Genomic DNA, 14,684 nt, shown 5'->3' with positions numbered 1-14,684 from the left:
TCATGTAGGAAGATGGAAAAACATTAAATTAACTTTGATTGAATTTAGCATGTTTAATCACATCATGAGGCTGATATATGGCGTTAGTTCAACAGACCAAAAAATGTTTTGCCGCTGATTTTCATTTGTATTCGGCATCTGATGCCTCTTGTGTCAGTGTCCAGCATTGATGGATTCCAGTTGCCCTGATCCCCCTTTTCCATGGTCACAATGTCCCAGTTAAACCTGTCACTGACGGCATCAAGATCAGCAGGGATGATATCCAAGTGCGAATGCAGAAAATGAATTTTCGACGACATGTTGTACTTCATGGTTCTGTCTGCTTGAAGTAGACGCAAAATACGACAAGAAATCACAAAAATAGATTATATCTAAAAAATGGTACATGATAGGAAAAATTTAAGGTAATTTCGTGATCTCCAGCCCAAAATCCATAAAATACACTCAAAAGGTGTTCAGGAAGCAAAATCTTCATGTTGGAAAATTCCATACTGCTATGGTGGAATTTGAATTTAGTTGAAATAAACAAAAACTCTGGAGAAACACAGCAAGTCAAGGAACATCAGTGCGAGAAAAAGGACAGTGAAATTTTATTGAAGAGTTCCAACCCAAAATGTTAATCAATCTTTATCTCCCAATGTCATTGCTGTTTGTGACTCTATCCATGGCTCAAATTATTTGTTGGCATTTTACATTTTAATTTACATTTACTATACTTGCATTTTTCAAATAAAAGAATGGCAGAAACAGATTTTAAATATCCCTGCTTCCCAAAGACAGTTCCAACAGCCCTCAAGTGTGGCGAGGTGTCAATGGGCATCAGGCTTTTTAATTTAATTTGAATTTAGACATGTAGCATGGTAACAGGCCCTTCCGGCCCACAGGCTGCCCTAGAACTCCGATTAATCTACAAACCCCGTACATTTTTAGTTTGAAAGGTGGGAAGAAACCAGAGCACCTGGAAGGAACCCATGCAGACAAGGTACAAACTCCTTATAAGGGTGGCACAGTTTGTGTAGCGGTTAGTGCAACGCCTTTACAGCGCCAGCGATCGAGATCCGGGTTTGAATCCCGCATTGTCTGTAAGGAGTTTGCAGGGTCTCCCCATGTCTGAGTGGGTTTTCCCTGGGGGCTCCAGTTTCCTCCCACCGTTCAAGATGTACTGGAGTGTAGATTAATTGGGTGTAATTGGCACGGGCTCATGGGCCGAAATGGCTTGTTACTGTGTATGTCTAAATGTTCAAAATATATAAATGTTTTAAAATTGCAGACACCACTAGGTTCGAACCCAATTCGCTGGCGCTGTAATAGTCTCACGTTAACCGTAATCCTTTCTGGGAGAAGGATGTCAGGATCAGTCCCTTGAAACACTGCTAATGAGGTGCTAACAAGGTGCTCTTGGAAGGTCAACTATACTGGGCAGGGGGGAGGAGTCACGTGATGGAGTAGTGGCCGTTAGGAGAATACCAGCCCTCTCCAGAAAAGAAGAAATAAAGTGAAGAAAATACAAAGTTCAAGAAACACAAAACATAACAAACAAAAGATAAAATTGTGGAGAAAAGAAAGAAAATCGCACCCAAGAAGGAAAAAGTAAAAACAACAGGGAAAAAAGAAGAAAAGACGCCGGAAGAGAAAGGAGAAGGCCCTACCTGCATGAATAAACAGAGAGCCGTAGTGAAGAAGAAAGCCCGTTCCCCAAGGTTGGTGAAGACCCCAGAGTTGCGACCTCCCGACTGCTGGACTGCAAAAATGGCTCTCTGAGCCCAACAAAAGCGCACAACTGCACATGCGTGAGGAGTCGCACATGTGCAGTGCGCTCACTAAGGAAAAAGAGAACACCAACGGAGGGGGGCCCAGCTGAGGAGCAAGCAAACACAGTGCGACCAGCTGAGGGATGCCCGACACCAGGGCTCTCAGCTGGAAGAAGAGGAAAGCGACAGGAAAGGGAGTGATAAGAAAGAAGAACGGCAACAGGAGGTCCAACAGATGACTAGCTCAGAAGAAGAGGACCAACAGCAAGAAGCCAAGCAAGAAGAAGCCCAGCAAAGTGAGGCAAACAACTCAACAGGAAAGTCAGAAGAGACACAGATACAAGGAAGAGAAGAAGAAGACACAAACACAGGTGCAGACACAGAAGAGGAGGAAGAAGACCAAGCTCTGCACAGAGAAATAGAAGGTAAAATAGATGGACAGAATATAGATAAAAAAATTTTCAAGAACAAATGAGAGCATTAAAAGAATGGTTGACATTAGAATTTAGAGAAATGACAACCTGGAAATTGGAAGATAATTTGAAAATACAACAATGGTATATAGAAATGAATAAATGTATTCCATTAGAAAAAATAACATATAGTTTAAGAAATAATATCGAAATATTCGAACAAGTATGGGAGCCTTACATTAAATACAATAGCGAAAACCTACCGGGAACAAACATTACCTAAGTTGATGGAAGGAGAAGAGAAGAAAAAAATGGACTCAGTAGAATTTCTGGTGTATTTTTGTTGAATGACAACATTGTCTAACTGAATTAATGCAACCTAGATTGTATAACTAAAATGGATGAGAGGGGGGAGGGATGGGGGGGTGGCTTGGGAGGAGGGAGGGGGGAGGGAGAAAAAGTCACTGTAAATGTGTGGAAAAGAAAAAGTGTATATCATGGCTATTGTGATTTATGGTGTGAAAAATAAAAAATTTTTTAAAAAAAAAAAAAAAAGAAAAAAAAAAAAAAAAAAAAAAAAAAAAAAAGAATTTAGAGAAATGAAAAGAAAAATGAAAAGTACAGAAGAAAAAGTGAGTAGAATAGAGCTGGTCATGACAGAAATAGGGAAAAGATTAGAAAATGTGGAAGAACGAGAAACGGCTGTAGAAATGGAAGTGAATGACTTAAGAAGAAAATTGAAAGAAAGTGACAAAAAAGTTAAAGAGTCACAAGAGTTGTTGGCTCAGAAGATGGATATAATGGAAAACTATAGTAGGTGAAACAACATAAAGATAGTGGGCCTAAAGGAAGATGAAGGTGGCACAAATATGAAAGGATTTATAAAAGAATGGATCCCAAAGGTCCTGGGGAATGGAAATAGAAAGGGCACACAGAACATTAGCCCCGAAACCACAGATACATCAAAGACCAAGATCCATTTTAGTAAAATTTCTGACATATACAACAAGAGAAAATATACTGGAGAGGGCGAGGAATAAAATGAGAGAAGACAAAAAACCATTGGAATACAAGGGTCAAAAAATATTTTTTTACCCAGACATAAATTTTGAACTCTTAAAGAAGAGGAAGGAGTTTAATACAGCAAAATCAATCCGATGGAAAAAGGTTATAAATTTATGTTAAGACATCCAGCTGTGCTTAAAATATTTATTCCGGAAAAGCAAAACAGACCGTTCTCGGATCTGGAGGAAGCACGAGAATTTGCAGAACGCCTGCAGGACAGAAGGAGAGATGAAGAGTTGTAACAAGAACGAAGCATGATGATAAAATACATATAAAGATGTAAAAATAATGTATAAGTAAGAACTAAAGAAGGGAATGAAAAGGGAAGAAAGGAAGTAAGTGGGGGAAAGAGGGTGAGCTTTGTTATATGTGAAGATAACTCTTTTCTGGAGGGGGTTGGGTGGGAAAGAATAACAGTCACTGCAAAATCAGTTGACACTTGCGAGCGGGTTCGCAATCCAAATGGAGAGAGGAGTTGTGGTTGCCCAGCAAGGGATAAGGGGCAACTCAGAGGGGGGGGGGGGGGGACAGTTGGGGTTAAGGGAATTTTAGATGTGGGAGTTGTTGAAGTATTTTATGTTTTAAAAGTGTTGTCATACATTGAGTTCAAAAAGGGAAAACTGAGAGATGAAAATGGGGAAAAGGGGGATGGTGGTGATGAAGATGCGGAAATGAGGTGTAAACGTTGAAATGAGATGGCTACGTTGAACTATATGACTATAAATATTAATGGAATACAAAACCAAATTAAATGAAAAAGGCTATTAAATTTCCTGAAAGAAGAAAAAATAGACATAGCATTTGTGCAGGAAACACATCTAACTGAAGTGGAACATAATAAATTAAGGAGAGACTGGGTAGGGCACGTAACGGCAGCATCATATAATTCAAAAGCCAGAGGTGTAGCTATATTAATAAATAAAAATGTACCCATCAAAATAGAGGAGGAAATAATAGATCCAGCAGTGAATTATATAATGATAAAGTGTCAGATATATTCAGAATTCTGGAATTTGATCAATATATATGCACCTAATAAAGGGGATCAAAAGTCTATGCAAGATATTTTTTTGAAGATTGTAGATACGCAGGGGAATATATTGATAGGAAGGGATTTTAACCTTAATTTGGATTTAATGTTGGATAAAACTGGACCAAAGACTAGCAAAAAGAATAAAGTAGCCAAATTTATGGTTAAATCAATGCAGGAAATTAAACTTATGGATATTTGGAGGAGGCAGCACCCAAGGGAGAAGGAATACTCACATTATTCGTGTAGGCATAAAACGTACTCGAGGATTGATATGTTTTTGTTGTCGGCCCATATTCAAGGGAGAATTAGGAAAACTAAGTATAAAGCTAGATTGCTATCTGATCATTCACCCCTGTTATTAGCAATAGAACTGGAGGACATCCCACCAAGAACATATAGATGGAGATTAAACTTCATGCTACTTAAAAGACAGGAATTTAGAGACTTTATTGAACGCAAAATTAAAATGTACTTTGATATAAATACGGAATCAGTGAAAGACAAATTTATATTATGGGATGCAATGAAAGCCTTCATCAGAGGGCAGATAATAAGTTATGTAAATAAGATGAAAAAGGACTACAATCGGGAAATACAACAGTTGGAAAGGGAGATAGTAAGTACAGAAAAAGAACTAGCAACAAGGGACGATATAACAAAAAGAAGAGAATTGGCAGACAAAAAAATAAAATGCGAAACATTACAAACATTTATGGTGGAGAAGAACATAATGAAAATAAAGCAAAAGTATTATGAGCTAGGAGAAAAAACACAAATTATCCTGGCAACTTAAAACTGAACAAGCTAAAAGAATTGTATTGGCATCAAGGAAAAAGGACAAACAAATTGCATATAATCCAATGGAGATTAATGAGAACTTAAAGGAATTTTCTGAACAATTATACCAAACTGAGAGCGAAGGGAAAGAAGACAAAATAGAAGAGTTTTTAGCTAAAATTGAACTGCCAAAATTGCAAGAAGAGGAGCAAAACAAGCTGATAAAACCATTTAAAATAGGGGAAATACAGGATATATTAAAAAAGCTGCCGAACAATAAAACGCATAGAGAGGATGGATTCCCAATAGAATTCTATAAAATATTTAAAGAGTTATTAATTCCTCCTCTCCTGGAAGTAATGAACCAGATAGAAGAAACACAAAACTTGCCAGGTTCATGTAAGACAGCAATAATTACAGTAATACCAAAGATGGGGAAGGATCCACTAACACCAGCATCATATAGACCAATATCTCTATAATTCAGATTATAAGATAATAGCAAAATTATTAACAAACAGATTGGCTGAGTGTGTACCAAAAATAGTAAAACAAGATCAAACTGGATTTGTTAAGAAAAGACGAACAGCAGATAATGTCTGTAAATTTATTAATTGAATTCATGCAGTTCAAGGAAATAAGATGCCAAGAGTGGCTGTTGCTTTAGACGCAGAAAAAGGCTTTGACAGGGTAGAATGGAATTATTAATTTAAAGTATTACAGAGGTTCAATCTACCAGAAAAATATATTAATTGGATTAAAGCATTATATAATGGACCATTGGCGAAGGTGACAGTACATGGATATGTATTGAACCAATTTAAATTAAGTAGGTCAACTAGGCAGGGATGTCCACTATCTCCCTCACTGTTCGCTTTAGCAGTAGAACCATTGGCAGAACTGATAAGAACAGAAAATAAAATAAAAGGGATAAAAATAAAGGAGAAGTATAAAATCAGTTTATTTGCAGATGACATCATAGTATACTTAACAGAACCAGAAATATCAATAAAAGAACTACATAAGAAATTGAAGGAATATGGAGAAATATCGGGGATCAATGCAAATAAAAGTGAAGCGATACAGAATTTAAAAAAGAATCATCAATTAAATGGCAAACACAAGCTATCTGATACCTAGGTATTAGATTAGATAATAATTTAAGCCACCTGTACAAATTAAATTATCAGACACTCATAAAGAAATTGCAGGAAGACTTTGAACATTGGAAAGAATTACCACTAACATTGATAGGGAGGGTAAATTGCATTAAAAAGAATGTCTAAGGATACAATACTTATTTCAATTGTTGCCAATTCCTTTAACAGAGAAATTCTTTAATGAACTAAAGAGAATAATAAGGAAATTTTTACGGAAAGGGGGGAAACCAAGGATAGCGTTAGATAAATTAACAGAGAGGTACAACCAAGGTAGTTTACAGTTATCAAACTTTGAAATTTATTATAGAGCAGCACAATTAAGGTATTTATCAGATTTTTATTAGACAAGGGAAAAACCAGATTGGACTAACATAGAGCTAGATAAAATAGGGGAGAAAATACCGGAACATATACTTTATAAGTGGGATGAAAAGCTGGTGCAATATAAAAGCTCACCAGTACTGCATCATTTACTCAATATATGGAAGAAGATTCACTTAGAAAGGAAAAAAAAACAAATGATCAACTACCAAAATTATTATTGACGCAAAATCAGATAATCCCTTTTACAATAGATAACTTTTCCTTTAGAGAATGGGAGAGAAAAGGAATTAAAAGAATAGAAAATTGTTTTTTGGGAAATAATTTATTAACATTTGAATAGTTGAAGTACAAATATGGAATAACTCATGGTACAATGTTTGCATACCATCAACTGAAAACCTACTTAAAGGATAAATTGGGAAGCAGACTGAGATTACCAGAAGGAAGCAGCTTTGAATATGTGATTACAGAAACAATGATAATAAAGAGATTTATAACGAACATGTACATCAAGCTGCAAGAGAAGGAAAATGATGAAATAAGCTATAAACCCAAACAAAAGTGGGAAAAAGATTTAAACATAAGATAAAAAATGAAACATGGGAAAATTTATGCTCTGGAACTATGAAGAATATAATAAACACAAGGTTACATTTGATACAGTATAATTGGTTATACAGACCTCTCTATCACACTCCAAAAGTTAAAAAAATGATAGATGTTTTTGCTGTAAGAAGGAAATGGGAACAACAGTACATGCAATTTGGGCTTGTGAGAAAGTGAGAAAGTTTTGGGAAGATCTAAATCAGATATTAAATAAAAATCACAAAAAACAATATACCAAAAAATCCAGAGATCTTTCTTCTAAGTAATATAAGTAAAGAATTAGACCTTAAACTGGATGAAGTGCAAAAAAAGATTTATTATGATAGCCTTAGCTGTAGCAAAAAAATGTATAATGTCAACTTGGAAATCAGAAGAGAGCTTGAGAATACAGCAATGGTACATGGAAATGAATAAATGTATTCCGTTGGAAAAAATAACATATAATTTAAAAAATAAAGTCATATTATTTGAACAAATTTGGGAACCATACATGAAACATAACAGAGGGGGCTTGCCTCGGACCTCCACCCCACTAAAATGATAAAATGAGAAGATAAAATGAACTGACCCAGTGTGTAAAAGTAGATGACACAATTTTCTTGTTCATTTTCATTGTGTGATGACATTGTTTAATGGGTATATGTTGAATGTTTAATTGGATTGGAGGGGGGTGGGAAGGAGGGAGGGAAGAAAAGGAGAGAAAATGACACTGTGTATATTCAAGTGGGGAATGTTTGCATGTATTTTGATTGATATGGTTCACAATGTGAAAAATAAAAATTTTTAAAAATAACTGTACTGGGCAGGGAGTGGCTTAGATGGAGGGCCATCCTGCCTATCAGGACCAAAATGGCGAGCAGCAGACTTCAAAGTATATTGAAAGAGGAAAGAAAGAAGTGCAGAAGGTTGTGAAATCCCTGGATACACACACACCCCTCCCCTTTCTATCCAGACAGAACTCCTCTTCTGCTCCTACTCTCCCTTTATGGAACACCTCTCTCTGCCTCTCCATCACTGGAACACCTCTCTGTCAGTCTCTGAAGAAACACTCTTTCTCTCTGGTCCTCCTCCCCCCTCCCCCCACCCCCACCCCCCAACACTCTCACACAAATACACACACCTACTGACACTGCAGATGCCAATATATGAATGTCAACACAACCTGCAGGATGAATTCAGCGAGTTGAGTGCATCGCTGGGAGAAGGGGTGTGGCCAATGCAGTGGCCGAGCAGCCTAGGGCACTGGGTTGTGTTTCCAGTCTCTTTGGAGGCATGAGTTCAAATCCTACTGCTGCCAGCAGGATATTTTCTGTAGTTTTCATTGAAACGTTTGTCTTGTGTAATGAATGCTGTATGTCTGCTGGGAAAGTCCACTGATGAAATTCTGGACCTACCTCATAGGAAAGACTGCACCTCTGGCTTTGATGTTGGTTGGATTCAGCGAGCAGATTCTCCCAATGTTGGCAAAGTGCCACTGATGCTTATTAACAGCAGAAACATAAAAAGTGAGAAAAAATTTTTTAATTCCATTTTAGTGTAAATAATAACACCAATTATTCAACATGACTTCAAAAATAAAACTCATTTGGTTTTTTTTAAAGTTCAGTTTTGAAGAACTTGTAACCATCTGATCTGTTACTAACCATCTTTGAATACAAACACTGGTCCCAACCCAGGCATTACTGGAGGTCATACAACCTCCATCCCCCCCCCACTGAGGGGTTACAGCATATTTCTGTAGTCGGTAGGAGAAAAGTACGGAAGAAACCAACTAATTTTGACTGTTTCATGGGGAAGAGGAGGCCAAAAAATTTGAGCAGAGTCATAAGGGGACCACATCCAAAATAAAAGGCTGAGAACAGCTGGTCTAACTTAGGGCAGGAGTGTCTGGGCATGGGTGTATGGACAGGGGTGCCTGGGCATGGGCATCAGAGCAGGGGTGATTGGGCATGGGCATCTGGACAGGGGTGTCTGGGCAGGGTGCCTCAATGACCTGTGGCTGTTAGAGACAACTTTACTGAAATGACACTCGTACATAAGAACTTCCAAGTAAGGATCCCAACATGCAATTCCTCCCCTCCCTGAAGAGGGAAACTGTCCTCCCTCAATCTTTTGGTTGCAGGAAGAAAGACAACTCGTAATTATATTACCCCTGAAATAAGGATATGGAGACCAGGTTTTCAGATAAGCTTGTGGTAAAGTTAGAAGTGGGATTTTAACTATAAAAGAAATGGTGGATTTTAAAATTAATGTTGAAATTAACTGGGGTGGAGAGGGTTAGATAAACAAACTCCTGTTTGTGGTTTGCAGCAAGTTTGGGAACCGTGCTTTTCAGCTGGTTTGTGACATTATTTTGTCTTGAACCATTAAAGCCATTTTAATAATCCTTGTGGTTGCAGTTGGCTCAAGACTGAAACGCTAGTTCTGTTTCTTTATCTTTGCTATCTAGAGTATGCTGTTTGACCAGCATCATGTTTCTACCTTCTCGTGGACGACAGGACTGGAGTTCACTGACAATTTTTAAAGTCTAACAAGTGGAGCAGTGGCAACAATGGAAAGGGTCTTCCAAGCAAAGTGTCCTCAAATTTCTCACTTCTGACAGTTGGACCTTCCTTCTTGCTCTCCCCATGTGTTCTGGGCTTCCTCATTCTTCCCCTCTTCTCTTGTAACGTGACGGATTCTTGAAATGTTATCGGCCTCACAGAGCAGTTCCCAGGTGCAATCTTCCTTCAGCACAGCTCGTACCTCCCTGCTCTCGCTCTTCACCAATCCTGAGAACGAAACGAGGTAACTCTGTGTTCCTTCCACGTGGCATTGCTGATCAGTCACCGTGCACTTCACCGGGAAGTATCGCTGAACCACCTGGAGGCCCAAGTCTGCCGCGTTTTCCTTCTGAGTTAGTGTCTGAGGAATGAAAAGAGAAAAGGGCACGTCAACCAATATGAATCTTGCTGCAATGGGAAAAATGACCCTTGGCGGATCATTGAGGAATGGATTCACCCCACAGCCTGGGAAAGGTCAAGGTTCAAACCCTGGATTGTGAGAGACTGTAGATGCTGGAATCAGGAGGGCAACAAGCAACTGCAGGGGGTCAGCAGCAGAGAACACGAGAGCACAGAAACAGGCCCTTCGGCCTTTCCTGTCTGTGCCAAATTATTATTCTGCCTAGTCCCATTCACCTGTGCCCAGACCATAGCCCTCCATACCCCTCCCATCCATGTACCTATCCAAATTTTTCTTAAATTTTAAAAATGAGCCCACATTCACTTCAGTTGGCAGCTCATTCCACACTGTTACCACCCACTGTGTGAAGAAGTTCTCCCTAACCTTTTCCCGTTTCACCCTTAACCCACGTTCTCTGGTTTGGATCTCACCGACCCTCAGTGGAAAAAGCCCTCATAATTTTCTACATCTTCATCATTGAGGCAGAGGAGGTGGGATTGGGTTGATGTTTTGTGTCCTGATCCAGGGTTTAAAAATGCCACAACCACAAATGCCAGCTGACCTGCTGTGTTCCTCCAGCAGTTTATGTTTTTATTTAGATGCACAGTGACAAGCTCTTCTGGCCCACAAGCCTGTGCCCCCCACATGTACCAATTAACCCAATTCCCTACAACCCCTGTACATTTTGAAGGGTGGAAGGAAACCAGAGCACCTGGAGGAAACCCACGCAGACATGGGGAGAACGAACAAACTCCTTACGGACAGCACCGGGTTCAAACCCCGGTTACTGGTGCTGTAATAGCATCATGCTAATGGCTACACTAACTGTGCTGCCCCAAACCATGGTTTGAGAGTGCTGGTTAAGCCCAACTCCTTCAATTGGGTAAGTCCACAGCAGTAGTTCTGACTCCTGCTTGCCTGTCATTTTAATTCCATTTCCCACTTGGTAATTATAGACGTGTGGTGGAAAGTGTGCTGACCGACTGTAACATGGTCCAGTACGGGGACACCAATAGCTGAGTGTAAAGTCCTGCACTAGGTAGTGGACACAGCCCAGGACACATCAGGCAAAAGCCTCCCCACCGTCGAGAACATGTACGGGGACGCTGCCATCGGAGAGCAGGAGCAAATATCAAGGATCCCCACCACCCAGCACATGCTTTGTTCTCGCTGCTGCCATCAGGAAAGAGGTATTGGTGCCACAAGACTCGCACCACCAGGTTCAGGAAGAGCTGCTCCCCTCCACCATCAGACTCCTCAACCACAAACTCAATCAGGGACTCATTTACAGACTCTCACACTTAATTGATTTTTTTTCTCTCTCTGTATTGCACAGTTTGGTTACATTTCTTTATTTGTTTACATGTGTACCTTGAGTAGAATTTTTTGTGTACTTCCAGTAAGTGGTAATTCTGCCTGGCCCACAGAAAAAAGAATCTCAGGGATTTATGTGATGTATGTATGTTCTCTGACAATAAATCAGAATCCTTGCCCCCGTCATCCAGTCTGCAATCTTGGAGGAATAGATTTTGACTGCCCATCCCATCAACACCTCCCACAATCTGACAAGAGTTTCAACAAAGTGCAGTGTGAAAGGGTGAGTGAAAATACAATCCTGGTGAAACTCAGCAGGTCAAAGTGTCCTTTATATAGCAAAGATATACAAGCATAGTTTCAGACCAGCCCTTCATCAAGGTGTGCCCACTGCAGCAAGATACACATTGATTGACGTGTCCTTTTCTCTTTTCACTCTTCAGACTAACTCAGGAGAATGTGGCAGACCTGTGTATCCAGGTGGTCCATTAGAACCACTACAGCACAGAATCAGGCCAGCTCCCCACCCCACCCCGTCTGAGCCGAACCACTTTTTCTTACCTAGCCCCACTGACTTGCCCTCCGTACCTCACCCATCCGTGTATCTGTCCAAATCTCCCTTAAATGTTAAAATCGAGCCCGACTCCAGCTCGTTTTCACTCCCACCACTTCCAGCCCGACCTTGATGAAGGGTTCGAGCCCGAATATCTTTGCTTTGTAATGCACACTGGGCGTCTCCAGCATTGTTTCAACTTTCTGCAGACTTTCCTTCGGTGAAAGTGGGAGGCTGGCGTTCGATTCACCTGCAAGGTTACAATGACCTGGCACTCTACGCTGGGTTCCAGTCTCCCGCTAATCCAGGCAGCGCTGTCCCGGAGCAGGGCAGCCACAAGCCCGGCTTGCCTGCTCAGATCCAGCCCGCTGCAGCCCTGCAGGAACTCGTCTAGACCATCCAGGACAATCAGGGAGGGCAGGCTCTCGGGCTTCTCGTGCAGGCACGCCACGGCGTGCAGCAGCCCCGACGCCGAGCAGGGATAGACGAACTGCACCCGGCGGAGGCTGTGGGGCTCCAGGTGCAGCAAGGCGGCGGGCATCGCCTGGATGGGCCGAGGGGCCAGGAAGAGCACACGCCTTCCCTGCTGGCCGGCAGCGGCGGCCGCCGCATGGAAGAGGAGAGCGGTCTTGGCGCAGGATTTCTCCCCCAGTAACAGACAGCCGCCCAGGTCCGAGCTCTCCCAGACCCCGGGACCTGCTGCTGCTGCGGCCGCCCCGGGACCCCCAACGCCCATGACATCTCCAGCACCAAGAGACACGAGAACCTGCAACAAAGCACCGGCCATTGCATCCGAACCCGTTCCGCTTCCTGGTTCAAAGAGAGCAATTTCCCGCGAAGACTTGAAACTCAACAACAACCACCTCTATTTATATAGCCGTACATGCAAGCTGTGGACACAGAGAGTGGTGGGAGTTTCTGATCTGGGATTTTCTGATCTCGGAAGCTAAGCAGGCCTGGACAGTACTTGGAGGGAGACCCTGGGAATATGTTTCTGCGAGGGGCGCTGGACAAAGTGGGGACTCTGTCTGCCTTAAAGTATTTCATGTATGTTACATTCTAAATGTAGTATAACATTCCAATAATGGAACCTTTACAGCGATCCTGAGAAAAAATTCTCCACCCCACCTAAACATACGTGTACATATATAGTATTTTTTTCTTTTTCCATCTCACTTTAAGTAATCCCAATGCCATTGGTGTTCTGTGAATAGAAAGGGATTGCTTAAGGTGTGATGTGGGTGGAAAGAAAAAGGTTGAAAACCACTGTTTTAATCGTTCCTAATTGAAGCGGTATGTGCCCAGTTTCATAACTCCAAACGATATGGGCAAATGACAATTTTTTTTGAAAATTTTATTTATAGTTTTACAGATACGTATTAACTAAGTGTTATAGGGGAACAGTCCTCCCCTTTTCCAGATCTTTGTTTGCTGAGTCCTCCTGTTTCCCCTCCCCCCCCCCCATCATTCACCCTCCCAAGCAAAAACATAAAAATCAATTATTAAAAAGAGTAATATGAATATATAAGGAAGGATAGAAAGGGAGAACGTCCAGAGCAGTGATTCTTAACTTTCCCTTCCCACCCATATCCCAGCTTAAGCAATCCCTTACACATCACAGAGCACCGAAGGCATAGGGATTACTTCAAGTGGGATGTGAATGGAAAGAAAAAGTGGAGAACCACTGATATATATGAACAACGACCGAGATTACACCTATTCACACATACTGAATATTCTCATGTCAGAAGTCTCAGAGTGAGAATCAGAATTTATTGCCACGAACATGTCACAAAATTCACTGTTTTGCGGCAGTGTCACAGAGGAAACATTTCTATGAATCGCATTTCAAAATAAATAAATAGAGCAAAAAAAAAAGACAAAATGAGTCTGTGGTTCATTGATATTCAGGAATCTGATGGCAGAGGGGAAGAAGCTGTCCTTGTGCCACTGAGTGCTCATCTTCAGGCTCCTGTACCTCCTTCCCAATGGAACCAGAGTGAAGAGGGCATGGCCTGGGTAGCGGGGATCCTTGAGGATAGAGGTTGCTTTCTTCAGACACCACCTTTTGTAGGTGTCCTCAGTGGAGTGAAGGCTGATGCATGTGATGTCACAGGCAGAGTGAACAACCCTCTGGAGTTTATTCTTGTATTGAGAGTTGGCACTTCTGTACCAGCCAGAATGCTCTCCACGATACACCTGTAGAAGTTTTCAAGATTCTGTGGTGATGTTCTGGATCTCCTCAAACTCCTCACAAATTATAGTCACTGTCCAACCTTCTTTGTGATTTCATCAACATTGAGGCTCCAGGACAGATCCTTGGAGATGTTGACACCCAGGAGTTTGATGTTCTTGCTCACCCCTCGATGAGGACTGGTTCGTGTTCTCCTGAAGTCCACAATCCTCTCCTTGGTTTACTCAGACTGAGTGCAAGGTTGTTGTTGTGACACCACTCAATGAGCTGATTTTCCTTAAAAATTAAAATTGAGCCCACATTTACCACTTCAGCTGGCAGCTCATTCCACACTCCCACCACTCTCTGTGTGAAGAAATTTCCCCTAATGTTCCCCCAAACATTTTTCCCCTTTCACCCTTACCCATGTCCTCAGGTTTGCATCTCATCTTATACCCACACCTTCTCCCTCATCACTATTCAGGGCCCCAAATAGTCCTTCCAAATGAATCAACACTTCACTTGTGAGAACTGGGCGCAGACTGGGAGATCCCTCAGCTCTGTCAGCCACA

General features: G+C 41.1%; 1 protein-coding gene across 2 annotated transcripts; it reads right to left on the bottom strand.

Annotated features, from left to right (window-relative positions):
* Positions 1-8,308: 8,308 nt before the first annotated feature.
* swsap1 (SWIM-type zinc finger 7 associated protein 1) lies at positions 8,309-12,765 on the bottom strand. Of its 2 annotated transcripts, none has more exons than XM_069927197.1 (2): positions 12,190-12,765; positions 8,309-10,033 (listed from the first exon to the last, which is right to left on the bottom strand). In XM_069927197.1, exons 1-2 carry the CDS (start codon positions 12,724-12,726, stop codon positions 9,719-9,721), a joined length of 852 nt encoding a protein of 283 aa, XP_069783298.1. In that variant the 5' UTR covers positions 12,727-12,765; the 3' UTR covers positions 8,309-9,718. The 2 variants fall into 2 exon arrangements, with proteins under 2 accessions (XP_069783298.1, XP_069783299.1); XM_069927198.1 differs by having other exon boundaries at positions 12,208-12,765.
* Positions 12,766-14,684: the final 1,919 nt, after the last annotated feature.

The sequence above is a fragment of the Narcine bancroftii genome, chromosome 3 (genome assembly GCF_036971445.1).
Source record: "Narcine bancroftii isolate sNarBan1 chromosome 3, sNarBan1.hap1, whole genome shotgun sequence".
NCBI classification, from domain to species: Eukaryota; Metazoa; Chordata; class Chondrichthyes; order Torpediniformes; family Narcinidae; genus Narcine; species Narcine bancroftii.
This window is presented reverse-complemented; position numbering and strand designations above follow the sequence as displayed.

What these genes read in the sequence shown, in the direction of transcription:
- swsap1 (XM_069927197.1), bottom strand. Translation starts at nt 12,726, where the DNA reads ATGGCCGGTGCTTTGTTGCAGGTTCTCGTGTCTCTTGGTGCTGGAGAT. An exon ending in AGGTCATTGTAACCTTGCAG is followed by an intron (nt 10,034 to 12,189) that starts GTGAATCGAACG and finishes TTCATTCCTCAG; the next exon opens with ACACTAACTCAGAAGGAAAA.